The sequence below is a fragment of the Hippoglossus stenolepis genome, chromosome 15, assembly GCF_022539355.2.
Source record: "Hippoglossus stenolepis isolate QCI-W04-F060 chromosome 15, HSTE1.2, whole genome shotgun sequence".
NCBI lineage: Eukaryota > Metazoa > Chordata > Actinopteri > Pleuronectiformes > Pleuronectidae > Hippoglossus > Hippoglossus stenolepis.
The window spans coordinates 19,211,901-19,231,992 of record NC_061497.1 but is presented as its reverse complement, the minus strand read 5'-3'; the positions used below and the strand labels follow the sequence as shown (position 1 = coordinate 19,231,992).

Here is a 20,092-nt window from a genome sequence, read left to right as displayed (position 1 = left end):
CGAACATGAAGACAAACTAACCTAGAAACTGGAGAAAGGAGGAAACTGAACCTTCATTTTTTATAATTTAATTTAATGTTGAATGATGTACAGAAAATATAGAGTACAATCAAATGAAATGAGCTGTACCAAAAAAAGAAGAAAAAAAAACATGTCTAAATAATATTATTAGTTCTCCAATATGAACATAACCTTACAAGTAAACTAATAAAATATTAAACTAACAGCTATGCAATTATTCCTTCTGAGAGTAACAAAATAAAGATTTGGTCATTCGGAGTGCAGTGCCTAAGAAAATGACAAGAGGCTCCGCTTAGTCGTGTTTGCACATCAAACAGAGAAAACTAAATCCATACACAAAGTCACACACACACACCCACACACACTCATTTCTCACACATTTGCTTCACCCAGGATCCCAAAACCCCTTAGATCGATCTCAGCTATAGCTGTAGAAACCATTTATTAAAAACTAATGAGTTTAGTACATCGTTTGTGAGGCCTAGATATGCAAGAGACCAAAAGAATGAGCTGCAAGATGAAAAATCTTTAGTGGTAAAAAATACTAAGTAATGGTACATTGCTGAGGTGTCCCAAAAACTGCTGTGTACCACTGCCTTCAACATGAAAGACGTTTAAATAATTACACGATGATGTTCACTCTCGCAGATGATGACCCTCCTTTCCCACAGCAGGCCAGAAAATACTCATTATTTAAGACGTTTTTCTGCACCTCGGTCCATAAACAGTGTCTGTATGCAAAAGTGTTGAGTGGAAGTATTAGTTAATTGTACTTAAAATACTGACTGATGCTTCATTGGACATTAATATGGCCGAGGCATCCAAAATGGAAAGTACAGGACAAGCTTCACTTTTAACAGTAACCCTGTTATATCTCTGAGCAATTCAAGGCTTCACTCACGGTGTCGTTTACACATCAACAAATCTCCTCCTACTGTACATCCATCCACTGTGAACTGCTACGAGCCTGATAAAAGGATGGGAGGGGAGACAGACAGACAGAGAGAAAAGGGATGTAATTCATTATCTCACTGCATACACCCATCCCGCGTTCTGCTGCAGCACCAGAGTATGGATTCTGTGAACTCCAGACACTGTAACTGTTATGCTGTTTACACAAGGAGTGAGAGAAAGTAAAATTTGTGATTAAATTAGGTTGAAATCATGTTGAAAGTGATGTCTTGGGCTACAATGCAGAATCAAGGCAGCGATGCCATTTTAACCGGAGTTGACCATACTGATTGAATTCTCAGTGCAGTTACAGAGAGAAACGTTCTGTCGTGATGTTTTGTAATGACACTGCTGTTCATATTATAAAACGGGTGAGGATTGTGGAGTCAACAACTTCCCTGCTCTTCAGGGAAAAGTACCAGGGGGCGAGTGTCACCAGGGGGCGCTCTCCCCTGCTTCAAAGATTGCGTCATCAGACTGGGATAGCGAACGATCACTGGTTTCACCTCGCCGAAAAGAGCAGAAGCAGAGAGAGAAACATGCAAGGTTGTCTTCAAGTACAGCGGCCTGTCCGTGGTTCACACTCTCACACTGTCAGACATGCACATTCACACTCACACACATTCGCACTCCTTCATTTGCCAAAATTGCCAAAGTTAGCGAAGGCATCTTGTTTGGGTGGGACCACAGCTGGGCTGACGGAGTGTGAGAGGCCCATACCGACTCCTGGCACTCCCACGCCACCCATCATCACCGGAGTGGTCATGCCCATATTCATGCTCATGTTCATTCCCATCATGCCTTGGTTTGCAGGAATTCCGCCCATCCCCATGGTACCCGTGGTCATTGAAGGTGGCATGCCAGTTGCCATTGATGCAGGCATGCCCATCGTCATGGCACCGCCTGCCATCATGGGATTGGCAGGTGGTCTGATGGGTGTCACGTGGGGCGGGGAGCTCAGGTTCAGTCCTCCAAAGTTCTGGGCCAACAGGTTGACGGGGGGCACACCTGCAGACATGAACAGGGATGAATTGGACACTTGGGTTATGAAGCCGTGGAACAGTTTGGTCATTTTTGTCATGACCCACTTAATCCCTCTGAATTAATTAATTCAAATCCCTGAGTTAAAATGTTGTAATAATATCTAATATCACGAATTATTCATTAAATATGACCTGGACCTGGGTGAGCAGCAATATTAGTTTCACATGAGAATTTTACAAAAGATCAGAGGAAGGAGTAGACATTTCCCACAGTTTTGCTAAAATCACATTCAAATTATTTTTATAACTCGTGTTATTGCCGGAAATTCAAGACTTTAGAAATATTTTTGATCTTTTTGTCTGCAGATACGTTGTGTAATGAGTTTGTTTTCTTTTGTATATCTGCACACAGTAAATGAATTCCAGGGAAACGTGATACCTTGTTGCTGGATGATGTTGTTGAGTGTGGGCGGTGTCTTGGTGGGGTTGAGGCCTGCGGATAGGAAGTCCAGGCTGATATTGACGGAGGGGTCAGACCATGTCGACCCTAATGATCCCTGACCTCCGACGCCAACCTTCTGCTGTAGTCCTATGGGCTGCTGAGATGTGATGCCTCCCAAGCTCTGAAAGAAATGACAAACATTTTACCCTTTGCTAAATACATATAGTTAAATAATGGTAATAATGTGATGTGTACCACACTAACCTGTTGAGAGCGAGAAAGGGGCACGGCGGCCATAGCAACAGATGCTCCTGGTGTCGCTCCTCCCAGAGAGAAAGTCAAGCTCTGAGATGCGCTCAGTGTTGTGTGTGGATTGTTTAGTTGATGGTTAACTCCGCCCATCAGGTCAAACAGCTCAGCAGAAGGTGGGCCGGAGGCGGGATTAGCCGCTGGGGCAGTGGGCGACTGGACGCTGCCAAACAGGTCGGTGACAGGCTGGGAGGAAGCAGAGCTCGCTGGTGGTTTGGCTGAGAAGGTGCTCCAGTCTCCAAATTCTCCATTTCCATTGGATGATACAGCAGCTGGCCACAAGAGAGTTGTGACATGTTTAATTGGATTTGGACTACAACTATAATGCACTCTAAAAAACTATATACAATGCAGCTTTTTGTGATGGTGGACTACATCTAACCCTGTTCTTAGAGAGTACACTTCAGGATTTAAGATAGTTCACACCTCAACTGTTTGGTATGAGGGCATAGGGTTTTCCTTTCTTGTATGGATCCTACTCCTACACTTGTATGGATGACAACCACCAAAACTGGCCCGTTCATTCGTTACTCGTTTGTCCAACTAACTTCATGTTTACTCCTCTTTTTTTTCTGAAACATTTATTGTGAAAGCAGCCAAAGATCACAGAGGGAAGAAGGAGTTTACCCGAGGCGGTTGGGAGGCTGGCAGAGGCTGCTGGAGAGGAGAAATCAGCAAAACCAGCGATGAGGTCTGAGCTACCACCTGGATGGATGAACACAATTGGATTCATACAAAAAGCAAAAGTCTAAGAACCATTTTGTCCAACAAAGATTGACATCTCACACAACACACATCCAGGTCTTAAAATCATCTTCATGGACTTTGTTTCTTCCTCAACTTTGTGACAGTTTGTCCCTACCTGTTGTATTGCTCTGATTGGATGAAGGGTCGATCACCAACAGGTCAGCGAGGCCGCTACTGGATGACTGCCTGACTGATGACTAACAAGAGAAGTACAGAGACAAGGCAGTTATTCATGTGCGATTGAAAATGTGTCTCACTTTTGGGGAAGTGTGAGCATTTTTGTGTTGAGCACCTTTTCCTCTGGGCTCTTGTCCCCAGTGTAGTGAGCTGCGGCACCGAGATCCAGAGTCTTGCTGCCCGACGCTCCGCTGCGTTTCCGTGTGGTGGTGGTTGTGGTTTCTGTTGCTTGTGTGATCTGGATACTCTTCGTTGTGACGGTCTCCTCCTCATCTTTGAACTCTAGGGTTTCCTGCCTGCCGTTTCTAGATGCTCGGTCCTCCTCGTTGTCACTATGGCAACCAGAATATTGGGTTATTGTGTGTTTGTGATCTCTGTGATAATCCAAGACAGAGGTTTTACCACACATGACTGCCATTCTGTACGTTTACCTGATTCTGTCGGGTGAGTCGTCTCGTTCCTTCTTCCTGAACTTGTTGATTGTGTCGTCGATGGTGCTGCCTATCTTGTCACTGATCTCTCCGAGCTTCTCGCTGAAGGGGAAAGCTCCTCTGCTCTTGTCCCAGTCCTCGTCCCACTTACTCCGATCCATCTCATTAGCTGGATTGAAGGAGACAGGAAAGTGCAGTGAGAGGCATCCAAGGTCATGAGCAGTCCATCATATTACTGGTATAAACCTCCTGAATCTGTGTAACTATTGACTATCTCGAAATATTCTGCTGCAAATAATAATTGTAATATTTTCTCGATTCATTGTTTGGTCAATAAAATAAAATATCTTGTTGTTTGGTTTGATTAACAGAGAAAAAACAAAAGATATCCAATTGACAGTGATATAAAAAATAGCAAATCCTGATATTGTAGAAGTTGGATCAAGATTCATTGATTTCGATGAATTACTTAATCAATTAATTTTCTGTTTATTGATGAATCCATGAATGTTTTCATCATTTCATAATATCTTCTTATCAATATATAAAGCAAATGTGAAGATTTCTGTGTTGATCCAGAAACTTCAATGTTACTCAGGGTTGGCAATAAACAATTTGTTATCATTTTGATCAATTACTGTTTTGATGATTAAAAAAATACTGGACAATTTCAACCATTCATTTTAAACCTAAGCAGAAAGACACATGATTGATTCCCACAGTTTCCTTCCTCCAATGAACTGTAATTTCCATTGCTTTGCATAAGGGAAGTATTATTATCACATCAATCCACACTTGACTGAAGCTGTCATAGAAGATAAGTAGGTAAGTTACGTACAATTCTTTAAGCTTCCTCCTCCTCCTCCTCCTCCTCCTCCACCTCCTCCACCTCCTCCACCTCCTCCCATACTGTCAGACGAGACTCCAATGTATTTATCTTTATTCTTCTTGGCTTTCTTCCTCTCCTCTCTCAATCTGTCATCGTCCTGGATGAACTCCACCATCTCCTTCACCTTCTGACGCACATTGATGCCCTGATCCTTACCATTCTCATCTGCAAACAGACACAAGCACACATTCAGTTGTTATTTTGGGGTTTGTCCTGACCTTTCCTGTCAGACCACCATCAGGGTTTTACTTCAAATCAAATGGACAGACTAGTATGGAATTTTACTGGACAATGAACCATTTCTATTTTTGAGACGCACGTCCAGATATACAAATCTCTGTGTTGGTCCTGGCACTTACAGCTAAAAACATATCTCAAATTTATACAAAATAAACAGAAAGAGAAAGAGGAAAAAGTCACCAATCAAGTTGTAGTTTTCTAGAGATCGCAGGTCGTAAATGTGTTCTCTGGCACTGGTGACGACTCTTTCAGACCCGTTCCTGATCAGATAGGCCAGCAGCAGTAAGGCCTGGGAGAGAGACACAGAGATACAGAGAGACGGCAGGAGATGGAGTGAGGACATAAAAAGAGAGGTACAGAAATGACGAGGGGATGAACTAAGCATTGCTCATCGAGAAAAAATGTTCGCCAACAATATAATTAAAGTCAGTTCTACTTTACTCAACTGTTTAAGTGAATTTATTTCTTCTCCCAGCAGTTTCCCTTCCTCAAGTCACGTCTCCTCTCCTTAACTCAGCCTAATTGCTTCCTAAAAATCCAAACTCACTCTTCCTCAGCTTTTGTATCACTCATAATTCTATAATTTATAAGTCGCTATGCAGGTTGGACACGAGAAAGTAGTTGAGAAGCACTGCTCTCATATTTGCACTACACAAATACAGAATTCACGTATCATATCTTGGTATATAAGTGGAAGGAACAATAAAACTGCCAACCAGAATATAACCACACCTTGTACACTCGTCTCCAGTTCTTCTTGTTGTCCTTCAGCATCCTGGTCCACAGCATGTTCATCACCTCTGGGAATTGCTCATACATGAAGGTGGACCTACACACACAACCAAACAAATATATATGTTATGCAGGTAAAACCCACGCAGGTAAACCAAAGCAGAATGTGGCCAAGAGAAACAGCCTGTTGAGAACCACCTTTAGTTGAACGTGTGTCTCCCGGCTGCCTTAGAGATAACATGGATGCGTTTACATGCACACGCAGTGACTGTAATGTGTGTGTTGCACATACTTGGCTATTTCTCCCATCAGTTGTCCAGAGGGTCCCCAGGGGTCGTCATTGGTGGCCTCTCTCACCTTGGACTCGATCTCTGAGTAGTTCATCACCACATTGGTGCTGTTGACACAAACATGTGTTTTCTTCATTAATTAGAAGTACCATCAATATTCCATAGCTTATACAAAACACACATGCTATACAAACACAGGCTAATCAGAACAAATGGCTATAATCAAGGGTTGAGTAATCGAGGTAGAGAAAATAAATGCTGCGCTGATGAAAAAGAGAATCTCAGCTCACTGAATAATGAATGACAGTTTACTCAAAGGCTGTGTACTGACCAGTGCACTTGAGAGCACAGACACACAAGTATACAGTGTGAGTAATATGTTCAGCTGGTTAGGGCACAACGGAGGATGAGACGGTTTATCGCCTCATGAGATGAGTGTGTGCAGAGGAGCCATATGCTGTGTCTGCTTCCTGTCCTTGTTGCTTTTGTTGCCTCACCTGCTCCTGTGTTTGGTTTTCCGGTGTGTGTGTGTGTGTGTTGCATCCCTATATGGGCATGGCTTGTTCTACAGACTGCCTGCAAAAAGTACAGCCAAAGCACTGCAACTTTAAACAAACCTCTCTTGTGACTACTACATACGTCATCTTCCTTCTTTAATTGTCCTTTTCCTTTTTAAATTTCCTTCTCCAATCTTCTGCTGCTCGCTTTTTATTGTTTCGTCTTAACACCCAAGTAGCTGCTTTCTTTTCCTACCTCTGTCTCTTTCTCCGAGCTCTGCCACCCTCCTAGGTAAAAGTAGTTAACTGATGCCTTAGACTCAGTTATTGTCAGTACATAAGACAGACAGACAGCGAGGGCTCTATAATAGTGTAGCTCATAATCTGCATGAAAAGCAAAGCTGCCACTGCCAACTCTGAGGCGGCAGATCAATAATACAGTATTTTCATCATGGCCGACCAGGCACAACAAACAGCTGATGGGAGCTGGCCTCTAACAATCCCTCAACTACTAATTCTAATATTATTACTTCTACTGCTACTTCATGTTTTCTCTTCTTGTTTATTTCCTATCTTTGGTCTCTTTACTTCAAGCCAATCGTAGAATGCAGCGTCTCAAATTGTGAGCAGACGGTCAAAAAATATTTTCATCTGATCATTCTTGCTTTGACTGACGTTATGACGATCCCTCTGTTCATACAGAAAATGTGAAAAGAAAACGATGTGATGACATTTCAAATAAGACTTTGGGGAAAACTTTGGCTTTGTTGACAATGTACACTCAGGTGCCAGTTAATTAACTACAACTCAAGTGTGTTCGAATACTCTATTTTGCTTAGAAAGGTTCCTAACTGAGTGAAATGAAGTATTTCAGTGACCGCCATAATAAGAGCTGTTTGCATTTTCAAATTGATAAGGAAAGGAGCTTCAATGCTTCCTACCTTATCTCTTAAATACGGATCGGCTGTTTTGTTCTATTGACACAATCCAGAAATGATGTAAATCCTCACATGATCCTCTAGTTATTGATGTAACAATATATCGTCGACCGGACGTGTCAAACTCTGTCCTGCACTCTATCTCTATCTCTTCAGGGGCATTTTGTAATCTTATTCCATTGGACAAATATTGACGGATTGTTATATGATTGTCTTGCAATATATCGACAATCAGAGAATCCCTGTATCTTGATAATTACCGTTATTGTGGGCCATGTATCGTGCATCCTATCGCGAGTTAACATGTGACTCCCACCCCTGGTCTGAGCTGAGGAGTCAGGAGTCACGCTGAACAACAATATCATCAGAAGAACTACACACAATTACAAATCCTCCAAATGTGGAATTCACACGTAAAAACTACACTCAACAAATACCAGGCAACTCCATACACTTCTGTCAGAATGACATTTACTCTGGTCAAACTCATTATTTCAACATTTCAGTCCTGTTTGCTGTGTTTTTAATGTTGTCGTCACTTCCTGTGAGTGAATGATGGTAAAATGGACACAACAGTAAAACTCTTACTATAACACCTGGACACTGCTCTGAGCACTTTGAGGATTCAGGTGTTTTGTATTAGATTGTGAACTACCTGCAGCAATAGTTATCACACAGATCTACAACCCGGAGGAGCATCTCTGCAGAGACAAACCACGGAGGAAGGATTAGAGACTACACAACAATGTGTTTGGTCCCAGACGAGCTTTGTTATGTGTCTGGGACCATGGGGGCCTCGTCGGACCGGTGTGGCTCCAACTGGGAGATGTGTTTGGCAGCTTATCAGCAGGGAACGGGCAATTATCAAGCCACTTAAAAAATTTAGCAACCAGTATAGTTGCGCCTCCTGGTCTGGGTGTAAAGTCGGTGGAGGCTCGGTGAAGATAGCGGGCATCACCGGGGCGGGACAGGGCGTGATCCGGCTGCAGCATCAGTGCTAACGGGACCAGTTCACTGATGACACAGCCGCGCTGGGCTTAGCTAGCTTAGCGGAATTAGCTAGCCGGGTTCGCTCTCGCTCCGGGTCGGACACATATTCATTCCCCGGTTATCGTATCGCAGTGTTATTCTGCCGAGTGACCCAGGGTGAAGGAAGGACACGAGAGAAGATGCCACAATAAAATAAAAAAAACAAAAACAAATTTCTATTTATGCTCCAAGGTTGAAGGTTGGCAGCTAGCCGGCTAGTCAGGGCTAACAGCTGAGGGCTAGGTCCGTGACGTCACGGCCCGCATCCCTCTCCGCTCGGCGGGTGAAGATGCTGATGTTGCCCGGTCTCCGGTCGGCGCACACCGGTTAGCTTAGCAGCCTGCGAGCGGGCGAGTGCGGGTGAGTGCGGGCGAGCAGCGCCACCTGCTCCGGGTACTCACGCTTTGTCCACCAGCTCCCTGACTTTCCACATATTCAGCATCTCCGCACGGGACCGCGGACTCGCCGCCTCGGTGCTGCGTCGCCCCCCCCGCGCGTCTCTACGCCCTGCACGGCAGCGGTGGTATCCGGTTACCGACGACAGTCCCCCCCCCCGCTGGCCGCTGCTCCTCAGCCCGGTGAGCTCCGGTTGTTGAACGGCCGCTGCGGGTAACGAACCGGCCCCAGTTGCTACGGAAACGTAGGTCTCCGTCGACGTCACGGAAGCGTCCGCGCGTGCCCTCGCGAGACTGAATCGAGCGCTCGAAGCAAATTGGAAGAAAAAAATAAATAAACACGAACATGTGAGATTGAAATTAAACAAAAAGAAAAATAATTATTTTGATAAAATCATTTAAATACACCTGTCACACAAGGAAGCGAAAACTGCTTTTACGTAAAGAAAATTCGTTTCTCTGAATTAAAGAGATCGTTTTGTGTTTTCACGAGAAACACGTTTCCACGCAATAAGCTTCCGTAGCTACAAGGTTTTATTTATTTCTCCCATCAAACTGGTGCAGGTGCAGGTTTTACTGCAGCTGGCACACATCAGAGAACTAGCTCCCTCCAGTGGTACATGTCCAGCACGACATCAACGTGTGTCACTGGAGTGGCTGGACTTCATGTGCTTGAGGAAATATGGATGTTTAGAGTTTCTACTTTTATTCCAGATGACTGTTGGTTTACAATCTAAATGATGAAAACCAACGATTCAAGATTCAAGATCTCGAATCTTCGTGTATAAAAATCTACTTGTGTGTGTTTGAATAAAACTCCAACACTAGAAAACACTGCGTTATCCCCTCATTGTATCATTTGAACATATGAAAGATTGAAACCATGTTATTTTGTCCTGCTGCATGTGGATGTGTGTACATGTTAACTGTTGAACAGTAATGTGGAGCTGATGCATACAGTACCATGTTTGGATTGGTTTTCTTCGGGTACTCCGGCCTGGTTGACTATGATTGCAACTGGATTTCTAAAATATATGCCTACTGTTCTTTTGTAGCTCAGTTAAATGCAACATCTAGTGCACTGCTGTCCGTCCTGGGAGAGGAATCCTTAACCTGCAGCTCTTTCTGAGGTTTCTAGTGTTTTTAGGTATTTATTCCTCACTCTTGTCAGCCCTATGAGGCAAATTGTGATTTGTGAATATGGGCTATACAAGTAGAATTTTGATTTATTGATTAATTGGAGACTTAATTGCCCGTAGTTAATATTAGAGTTTCTGTTTCAGGGACTTTTCTACACCTTCAGATATTTACAACTTTGGGATTTCTCTAATCAAGAAATGAAAGAAAAGGTGAATGAACAAAAACAGTGTAATAATCACCAGTCTCATGTGCCCTCAGCATCCCCTGAATCCTCTTGTATTATTGATAAGCTGGCTCAGTTATGTAGGTCTCCAATCTGGTCTATAGAATAACAGAACAGAAGAAAGTAGAGTGTGTGATAATGGTCATCTGAAGTAAAAATCGCTGACTGCATCTGTGTTTTATTGCTTCTTTCTTTTGGGAGGGGTGTCGTCAGTCTCACACAAGTAAGAATATTTCCGTCGATTTTAATTGTTTTGAATCTGATGTGATTTTCACAAATGTTGGCTGTTTGGTTTAAGTTACATAATAACGTGATGCAGACACACTTCCTGCACAGTTGGGGCGGACTAACCCACTTCCTTCCACAGCTCTGGGCTACTTCAACATCTTGTGGTCATGCCATATTTCGATATGCTCAGTGTGTGTCTGAGGAAACTCCCCAGACTCTTCGCTCCTTTTTCTTTCTTGGTTTCTGAAGGGACACCTCCTCCTGTCTCAGATTTGTCTCTATACGCTGATAACCAGGTTGCCATGGTGACCCCGTCGCAGCATAGCAACAGCATCAGCACCGGGCAGAGCTCCGGGTCGGACCCCGGGCTGAGCCAGGCCGGTCACACCACGGTGGCCGTGTTCCTCGGGGTCATCCTGGTGCTGGGCTTCCTCTGTAACTTCCTGGCGCTGCTGGTGTTCTCCCGTTTCCACTGGCTGCGGACTCCGGTCAACCTGCTGCTCATCAACATCAGCGCCAGCGACATGCTCGTCTGCATCTTCGGGACGCCGCTCAGCTTTGCAGCCAGTGTGCGTGGCAGGTGGCTGACCGGCTCCTACGGCTGCCGGTGGTACGGTTTCTCCAATGCGCTTTTCGGTGAGTGGTCGTGTTGCTCCACAGCTTATTATGAATCTGTGTTAATCAGTGGTGGAGACCAGAGCATGTTGTCACACTTTATAATCTTGGGATCAATACTTCAAATTGTTTTTAGTTTTTTTAAATGCATCCCAAACGAAAGAACAAAAGTGCTTAAATTTAATTTTCATAACTCATTTCAGTACAGAGTCATAGTCTATTATCTTGTATTTATGTCAACCGTTGTTTTTTATTGATTTAAATCATGTATCTCAGACATTTAATTGCACTTGTCTTTTAAAACTGCAGCTTTTTTTGTGTTGTCTTTTAACGTTTTGTTTGTGCACACTGTATGTTTTACAGATATGGCTGGAATGACTTGAAACTAGCGAGTGTGCACATGTGACACATTATCCCAACTAGTCACACTATGTGATGTAAGCAGCAAAAATAAAATGAGAACCAGGGCATCTCTGGGTCACTTTTTATAATTCAAATTTAAATACAAATATAGACAAAAAAAGAGTGATTCAAAAATTATTGTCATCACTAAATCTGAGCTGTTCGTCTTCATGTGGAGCTATTTGACAAATATATCTAAACTATGGCATCACACCAAATCATTGTTGTATCGTCTCTATCTGTCTCCAAGAAAATCAGAGCTTCCTGTTGCAGATATGTTATGTTCCTTCTTCCAGTTATCGATCGGGCTTCCTAACTCAATCTTGGGTCGATATCCCACATAGCAAAATAGTTTTGGCCCACATTTGGCGTAGAATGTTGGCACTTGGGTGGTTTGCTCCTGTTTGGCAGATCTGGGCAGATCTGATAGTAATAGCAATACCACATTTCAACCAAAGGTGCCAAAGGTAACCCAAATTTGTTTTGTGATATTTAAAAGCCACAGTCACCATTTACCACATGGCCCACTTTAGGTTCACATCCCTTTTGTTTGGGCCACAAGATGCCTGAAGTGGTCCACATCTATCTGGGAGGAAAACTGCAATATAGAAAAGGGGAATCAGTGTCACAACACAAATATGTGGTGACTTTCTTGTATTGTCATCCTTTATTAGAGAGGCCCCCAAAAATAAGACAACACACACTCAGTGAAAGGAATACAACTAAATCAACAAAATAGACAAAACAGTCTCTCTCTCTGTCAGGTATCGTATCCCTGGTGTCTCTCTCTCTGCTGTCCTTTGAGCGATACTCAGCGTTGCTCCACAGTGCCCAGTCAGACTCCTCTCAGCAGCGCAGGGCCAGGCTCGCCGTGGCAGCCTCCTGGCTCTACTCGCTGGTGTGGACTCTGCCGCCGCTGCTGGGCTGGAGCAGGTCTGTACTTAACCCCACAGTTCACTCAATAGATCATTCATTTATTTTATCTGACGAGGGTAAACCACGGAGGTGAGTATGAAGTGTTTACAAGAAGAACCTTAAAGAAGTGATTTGTGTAATTGTGTCATATACCTCTCTAGTCAATAAATCAATTACTAAGTGGAGGGGTTTTCTTTATCGGGGCCACAATTTACACAGACAGGCCAATTACATGTCCAGCATCCTACACAATGTCTGATTCAATAAGGTGCACATATAAATTATTCCTTGTTTGCTGTTGGCTTTGTAGGTTTGAGGAAAGCCACACATCGCTGAATATATTTTGAAAATTGTTCCATGTTCAAGCACATTGTGTTGTTTAAAAATCTTTAAAAAATAAAACATAATAATGACAATTTGTCGTTAGTAAGTTTTTTTAGACACTACTGACAGGAGAAGGGTGCTTCTGGAGCCAATCAGATTTCAGCTGGGGCCAGTACCCTCTGGCAACGCCCCTGCAATAACTACAAAAACACAAACAACCCCCCAAAAAATGCCAGGAATGACTGAATCAAACACACAGACACACAGTAATTAAACATGTTATTACTTTAAACAGGATTTCATATTTTCCTCTTGAAGATAAAATCCCAAATTGAAAATACCTGGGCCCCCTTCAACTGGACTCTTTCATTACATATAAAAGTACAACTCAGTTTTTATAAATCGTATAAGATTTGGACCTAAGTGATCATTATGACTCCAGGGAGAGAAAAACAGAGAAATGTTAAACATATAACACAGAACAGGAACATACTAATGTTAAACCATGTGACATCGGAGAACATGTCCTGTGTTGTGGAGCAGCTACGGGCCCGAGGGTCACGGCACCACCTGCTCGGTCCAGTGGCATCAGCGCTCGGCCACATCTCGCTCCTACGTCAGCTGCCTGTTCGTCTTCTGCCTGCTCCTGCCTCTGATGCTCATGTTGTTCTGCTACGGGAGGATCCTACTGGCCGTACGAGAGGTGGCGAGGCAGGTGAGCTTGACCTTTGACCCCAGTGTGACGTCCAGCTCTACTTCCCCATGCTCACTGTGCCGTGTGTGTGTGTTGCTGGCTCCAGGTCACTGACATCAACCGGTCGTCAGCTGAGCAGAGGGAGGGCCGTATCCTTCTGATGGTGGTCTCCATGGTGACGGGCTACCTCTTGTGCTGGATGCCATATGGTGTTGTGGCGATGCTCTCCTCCTTTGGACGGCCGGGCATGTTGCCGCCCACTGCCAGTTTAATCCCCGTCCTCCTAGCAAAGGCCAGCACCGTCCTCAACCCTTTTATTTACGTGCTGCTCAACAAGCAGGTAACAGCAGCTCAGTGTAAATACTCCATGTGTCCTTCTAGGAAACCTTATAGGCCCCACCAGTTAATAGTTGGGCTCATACACTGGAAATATTATTTTACTGTGATAAAAACACTAAAATATAACTCATAATACTTAACATGATTTCCAGCCGTAGTATCCTGACACGATTGCTTGCCTTCACCTCAGTTACACTTAATGGAAAAAATTAATGGAGCAGAAAAAACCCCCCTTAAACTTTAACTTTCAAACATCCACTAAAAAGTGAGGAGCATCTAGTGAGGAGAGAGAGGTTGTCTTAACATCCACTTGTGTATTCAAGGATGTTTTATGTCACCAAATCACCGGTTTCCTGTAAATCAAGTGTTTTCTTATTTTGTTGCATCTCTGTTTCCTCTCCCACTAAAAACAAACATCCGCTTAAACCTGTATATGACTCACTAAAGATACAGTCGCGATTCAGAAGTCTAAAACCAGACTGTTGCCACAGACAAAGAGTTATGATGTAATCCAGCACTGGTTTATATAGTCTAACTCTTCACATTTACCTTTGCTTTAGACGACACAATTCACATATAACATCTGCTGTGATCAAAGAGATTTCTTTCCTGAAAGCGGAAATGTTCTTGTATAGAGTTAAAGCAACACCCTGCAACATTTTTACATGAAATTAGCAGCTTCAAAATGGGTTTGATGGTTCACTGACTTGGAATATGGAGAATGTTTCCTCTTTCATTCTCACTCCTCACCCTGAATGTCTGTTCTTGCTCGGTGTAACTTTGCTGAGTGGTTATTCAAAGCCAGAGTTTATCTTGAATATTCAGCAGGAAACTTTTAAAATATGAAGAATTCTAAACAGAGTTTGGTGGATTTGTTAGAGCAGCAGCTCTTCTGGTTCAGGAAGCCGGGGATCATGGGTAATATCCGTCGTTCAGCTGTGTTTCAGCTCAGTGAGTGGGACGACACAGCCAGAGCTCGGGTCAACAGATTGATGGAATTTGTTGTTTTCTCTACATGAAAACCTCGTCATCGCTCAGACAGAGCCCAACAGGATTAATGACCCTGTGTGGCTGCAGAGGGCGCTGTTGCTCAGTAAAAGTTACATAGTGTTGCTTTAAGATGCCAGTGCTGCTCTGAAAGTGCTCGTCTCTTCATCACGTGTTTCACTGCTCTTCACTTCCTGTGTTTGTGTCGCTCAGTTCTCCAGATGTTTCCAGAACATGATCAGGTGCAGCTCCGAAGCCCCGCCCACCCCGGGCCACCTCACTCTGCCCAGCAGCGAGGGGGCGTGGCCTCAGCCCCGCAACCTGACAACAGAGGAACTAAATTCACCAAAACACATACCTGCAGCATTCACACCCACCTGCCCTAACCCCACCCTCCATATGGAAGGTTATTAATAGTTAGACATGTTTACCTCATTGTCCTGAGTAGAAATGCACTGTGTTACTTCAGTCCAGTGTTAGTGCATGAGATGTAGCTCATTTTGTTCCCAATATAACCTCATGGATTTGATTCACACTTGAAACTGTAATTCAATTTAACATCATTCCCATTTCAAGCACTCCACTTTACACTCAGGGTAATGTTAAGTAAATTAAAGTCAAGAAAAAACAAGTTTGACTACATGGAAGAATGATTTTTTCTGTCCGGGTGTTTTGTTTAGTCATCATTGGAGGGCACTGTGTTTCAGCTGTGAGCTGCACACATTGGATGGATGACAAAACACGTAAACTACATTATAAGGTGACATTTAGGCATGTTTTTATTTCGTGTTGAACAATACACAACAATTACAAATTCTCAGTTTGGAATAAACAACTTTCAATTTCCTGAATGATTGGTCAACGGCAAAATAATTTATTAAGAAAATAAACATACATCTTGAAAAATATACAGTCATTATGCTTCATGGACACTGACTGAAATCTCAGTGAGAAGGAGATTTGTGTAAAGACACATTCACATTAGTGGTGAAGCCATAACGACCGACAGACGCGTTGAAATACTTGCAGGTACGAGGTGTGATAGCGTGATGACGTCTGAACTGCCGTGAGCCTCAGGTTATCCACATACAGCACAAGGGCTGAGATATAAAACTCCGAACCACCCCATGAATCTGTATTTTAAAACAGACTGTGAACAGACAGAACCGCTGCATTCAAGTCTTACGAACAATTCAAAAATACATATGAGACACTATAGAAATGTTCATGAGGTGTAATTGCTGCTTAGCTGGTCTGTGTTTAAGGTGCATCCATGTCGTGGAACAGCAAACAGCTTTCTCTTCTGTTGTTTAACTGGGGTGTGGAGATTCTGCTGTTTTAAAACTCTGAGGAAGGAAAAGAAACAACGTTCACTGATCAGTGGAAACATAAAATCTAGACCATCGTGCATCACGCTGCGGCGACTGCCATGTTTTGTTTCAACTGGACAATTGTAAAAATACAGAGACAGTCCAGACAGATACTATATTAAAGTGCCATGTCTCCATTTTACTTTAATTAGGCTTTTGTCAACATAGGAGGAACTGCACTTACGCAAAGTGCCTTAAATTTAGGTGTTTTTTGGTAAATCTTCGTTCATCAAGAAAAACTAAAACCACTCTTTCCAGCTTCTCAAAAGCGAGGATTTGCTGTTTTCCAGTGACTGGAGTCACTGTAGACTGGAGTTTGAACTGATAGACGAAACAAGCCTATTTAACACAGCTTAACAACAACACAAATCAAAGGATATAAAAAATATCCATAATTGCACAGTCGTAAAAACTATTTTTTTTAATATTCTTTCCCCTTTTACAAAAAATGTTCATTGGATAAAAAAAAAAGAATAGGCTAAACATTTGTAAAGGAGAGAAATAATGCGTAATGACCCAAATTAAAATGATCACCCTGAGTATGAGCACAATATGTGTCCTTTAAGCTCACCTGTGAGTAGTTGAATGGAGAGGCCATGGGCTCTGGTCGTGTGTAGTTGGGGGGGTTGGCGTGAGGGTCGTAGCCAAGGCGAGCCAGCATGGGGGCGATTTCTGCCATGTCAATCAACACGTCAGAAGGAATGTGTCCCACCCACTTGGCGAGGGCGTCTGTGTTCACGGGCTTCATCACCTGGTCCGTCGAACGCTCAACCCTGCACCGAGGCAAACATGAGCTCAGTTTAAGTGTGTTCGACCGTGATGCCACAAGGAAAAGCTCCGATACAGATAATTGTTATCGGCCAATCTAGAAGAGATAGACCCAGGGATCTATTGTCTTTAACACAGCCACAATTGAAATTTGAGTCTTTGGTTTGGACTTCATCCATCAAACATTTTCCCGCTGATCTGCATTTCTCTGTGTCCTTGTGAAATGTCATTGGTAGAAAACATAGATAGCTCAATAAGAACTAGACTAGAAACCGCTGCGCCGGTTTCCTGTGGCTGAGGTTTGACTCCCCTCACCCTGAACTCTGACCTGCGGATCGATCAATCAATAGAGTTTTAAATTACCTCTGTCGCCTGCCTGTCACTCACACATAGTCATGTCATGAAGAAAATGCTTTTTTCACACTTGACGCATTACTTGACCACAGTAAGTTACGCTTCTCATTTCATTGTCAACATCTGGTGTCGCTCACGTCCATTGTGGTTGTGTTGTGTTTCCATTGTGTGGCTTTTGTAGTCGTCACATACGGATTCGTGTCGGGGCTTTTGTAGTTAAATGCACTTGTGTAAGACGTCTTGGCCACCTTCATCTAAAACGCAGGGAGCTTCAGTTTATTGTGCTGAGGTTTCGAAATATCTGAAAGTGGGAGCGGCCTGGGAAATGAACTTTGACTTCAGCACATATTTGGAAAGATTAGAAGCACCTTACTTTTCCGGAAGATAATATTCAGAGGTAGATATCTGCAAACCTCAGCATGTGAAACTGAAACCATCTGCAGGGTTAGAATCAAGCTTGGTGTCTGCGCACATGCCAAATACTCACTTGGACAGAGACACACCACCGGCCTTGCCAATCAGCTCTTCGTGGTGCAGCACTGATGGATCCCATTGCAGGTCTAGGAAGTGAAGCAACTTCCTCATTTCCTCCTGTGGTTGGATGACCAGCTGCTCATAGCTAACAGGGAGACATCTGCCCTTCCCGGCTGCCTGGCACTGATTGAACATGGTCTCCACTGCACTGCTCCACTTGGTCAAACAGTCCCTGTAGCTCGTCAGATCAAAGCCAGAGATGGTCACCTGTGAAAGGAGAGATGATAAAAACACAACAGACCTGTCATGACAGGGTCTAAATGCAGAAATGCAAAAATAATTTGGTAGCTTGAATGTTTGGAAAGAGGAAGCCTGTGATGAAATGTTACTGCCTGCAGCCCCGATGATGAAGGGAACCAGCGTACCTTGCGTGATATCATGGAGTGGACGGTGGCCCGTCCGTCTCGTAGCATGAGCACAAACTTTGCTTTAGGGAAGATGCGTGCCAGGTATGAGAGAGACTTCAGGGCAAACGGGTCCTTGTTACAGAGGCGAGGTGCAGGCTCTCCATGGCCGACTATCACCTGAAACACATAAACAAGAAACAGCCGAGTTGTTACCTTCAATCCATTATTTTTAATACATACATTTTTATTGTTCATATTGAGACATCAAATGTAAATATTTCGTCTTATTTGTAAGATAGATGGACACTTATTCTATTAAATAGAAATATTTTACCCAAGACCCACTAATTATTACCCAGGATTTTTCTTTTACTCCTTCCTTACCTCATTTGAATTTGTTGTATGTAATCAATTATTGATTATCGATCATTTAAATTGTGTCACATGGTAGGGATATCTGTGGGATAGGATTTTGTTAAACTATATTGTAACTGCTCTCACATTTTACACATCTGAATAACCTGAAAACCACTGAAGATGATTCCCAAAATTGTTTGTGTGAAAATGATAAACCGCCTCACGTGCTTGATAAAACCACAACTGGTCATTTCAATCCGGCTTTTGTACAAATCAAACAAGATTTGACATGTTAAAAATAAACTTTATATGTGCTCCGGGGCAGATTTCATTTCCTTTGGACAGATCCAGGTTAGCTTGTGCACTCTGTTCCCTGTCATAATGCGAAGCCAAGTACCTGGCAGGAGTAGCTTCATATTCAACTGGCATGATTACATGGGTGGCATCTTCTCATCTTAGTCCCAATAAGAAAGCAAATACATGTATTTCCCAAAGATGTTCCTTTAATAATCACCTCTATAGTTTATGTGTCATATACATTTTTTGTACTTCTGTATTTAACAACCCTTTACATGTTTCTAGATGCTTAGAGACTTCAATCCCAAAAAATAAGACTAACTGTGCTGTAAAAGTAAATATAACACAATAGACACATTAATTAGATAAAAACACAAATCATGTGAAATGTGGGGAGCTGCTGCTTTTCTTTAGTTTTTAAACTGTTGAAGAAATTTAAAGTCAACATCTTGGGCTCTTAAGTGACAGGTATGTTCTGACAATTATCAGATGAATCAATAATGATACTCAAATGATTATGCTTTAAAACTTTATTTGTATATTCACAATTGCCTTTAGTAACATAACAAACTTCCCTTCTGCATCTGTTCATCTGAAAACTTGGTTGTGTAAAGCCTGTTTCGGGCTCAGCTCACCTCTAACAGGAACGCTCGCACGGCTGAATCCAACACCTGGTCAGTGACGCCCGCCTCGTCCAGTCGTATCTTCTCCTTGACCGAGCGGCTCCAGGTGGCCCGCATGGCCAGGAGGCGAGGGATCACTCGGGTCTCTTCCCCGCACCGTACGGCGTTGTGGGCGTCCAGCATGACGCGCATCAGTGTGGTGCCGCTCCTGGGAAAACCTCCGATGAAGATCAGCGGCGTGTCCTCAGGGAATTGCTCGGTGAGGGTTTGACTCTGATTGGCTGAGGCCAGGTTGAGCTCCATCCATCGGTAGCGGTGGCTTTTTTGAGGGCACTCTATCCCGCTCATGCCCAGGTAGAGCAGCGAGGCGGAGCAGAGGAGCACGCAGCCGAGCAGCAGGTTTGACCTGGTGTTCCTCATGGTATCCGGGTGTGTTTGGGAGTCAGGAAGACATAAAATAATATTCAAGGGCACGTGCTTACGTCTTCAATTGCAGTAAAGGTC

At 43.3% G+C, this 20,092-nt stretch overlaps 3 protein-coding genes across 3 annotated transcripts; 1 reads left to right on the top strand and 2 right to left on the bottom strand.

Moving 5' to 3' along the window:
- Positions 1-52: 52 nt before the first annotated feature.
- On the bottom strand, positions 53-9,339 carry LOC118122619 (clathrin interactor 1). The gene is made up of 12 exons (XM_035179450.2): positions 9,078-9,339; positions 6,215-6,319; positions 5,923-6,019; positions 5,371-5,479; positions 4,900-5,115; positions 4,062-4,230; positions 3,746-3,962; positions 3,569-3,650; positions 3,334-3,411; positions 2,662-2,978; positions 2,395-2,578; positions 53-1,980 (listed from the first exon to the last, which is right to left on the bottom strand). The coding sequence occupies exons 1-12, from the start codon at positions 9,116-9,118 to the stop codon at positions 1,607-1,609; spliced, it is 1,989 nt and encodes a 662-aa protein (XP_035035341.1). The 5' UTR covers positions 9,119-9,339; the 3' UTR covers positions 53-1,606.
- Positions 9,340-10,858: 1,519 nt separating this feature from the next.
- Positions 10,859-15,789, top strand: LOC118122319 (pinopsin). The gene is made up of 5 exons (XM_035178985.2): positions 10,859-11,298; positions 12,444-12,612; positions 13,462-13,633; positions 13,719-13,952; positions 15,152-15,789. Exons 1-5 carry the CDS (start codon positions 10,965-10,967, stop codon positions 15,350-15,352), a joined length of 1,110 nt encoding a protein of 369 aa, XP_035034876.1. The 5' UTR covers positions 10,859-10,964; the 3' UTR covers positions 15,353-15,789.
- Positions 15,695-20,008, bottom strand: tpst1l (tyrosylprotein sulfotransferase 1, like). Its single transcript, XM_035178986.2, has 5 exons — positions 19,601-20,008; positions 18,330-18,488; positions 17,918-18,171; positions 16,880-17,081; positions 15,695-16,284 (listed from the first exon to the last, which is right to left on the bottom strand). The coding sequence occupies exons 1-5, from the start codon at positions 20,006-20,008 to the stop codon at positions 16,249-16,251; spliced, it is 1,059 nt and encodes a 352-aa protein (XP_035034877.1). The 3' UTR covers positions 15,695-16,248.
- Positions 20,009-20,092: the final 84 nt, after the last annotated feature.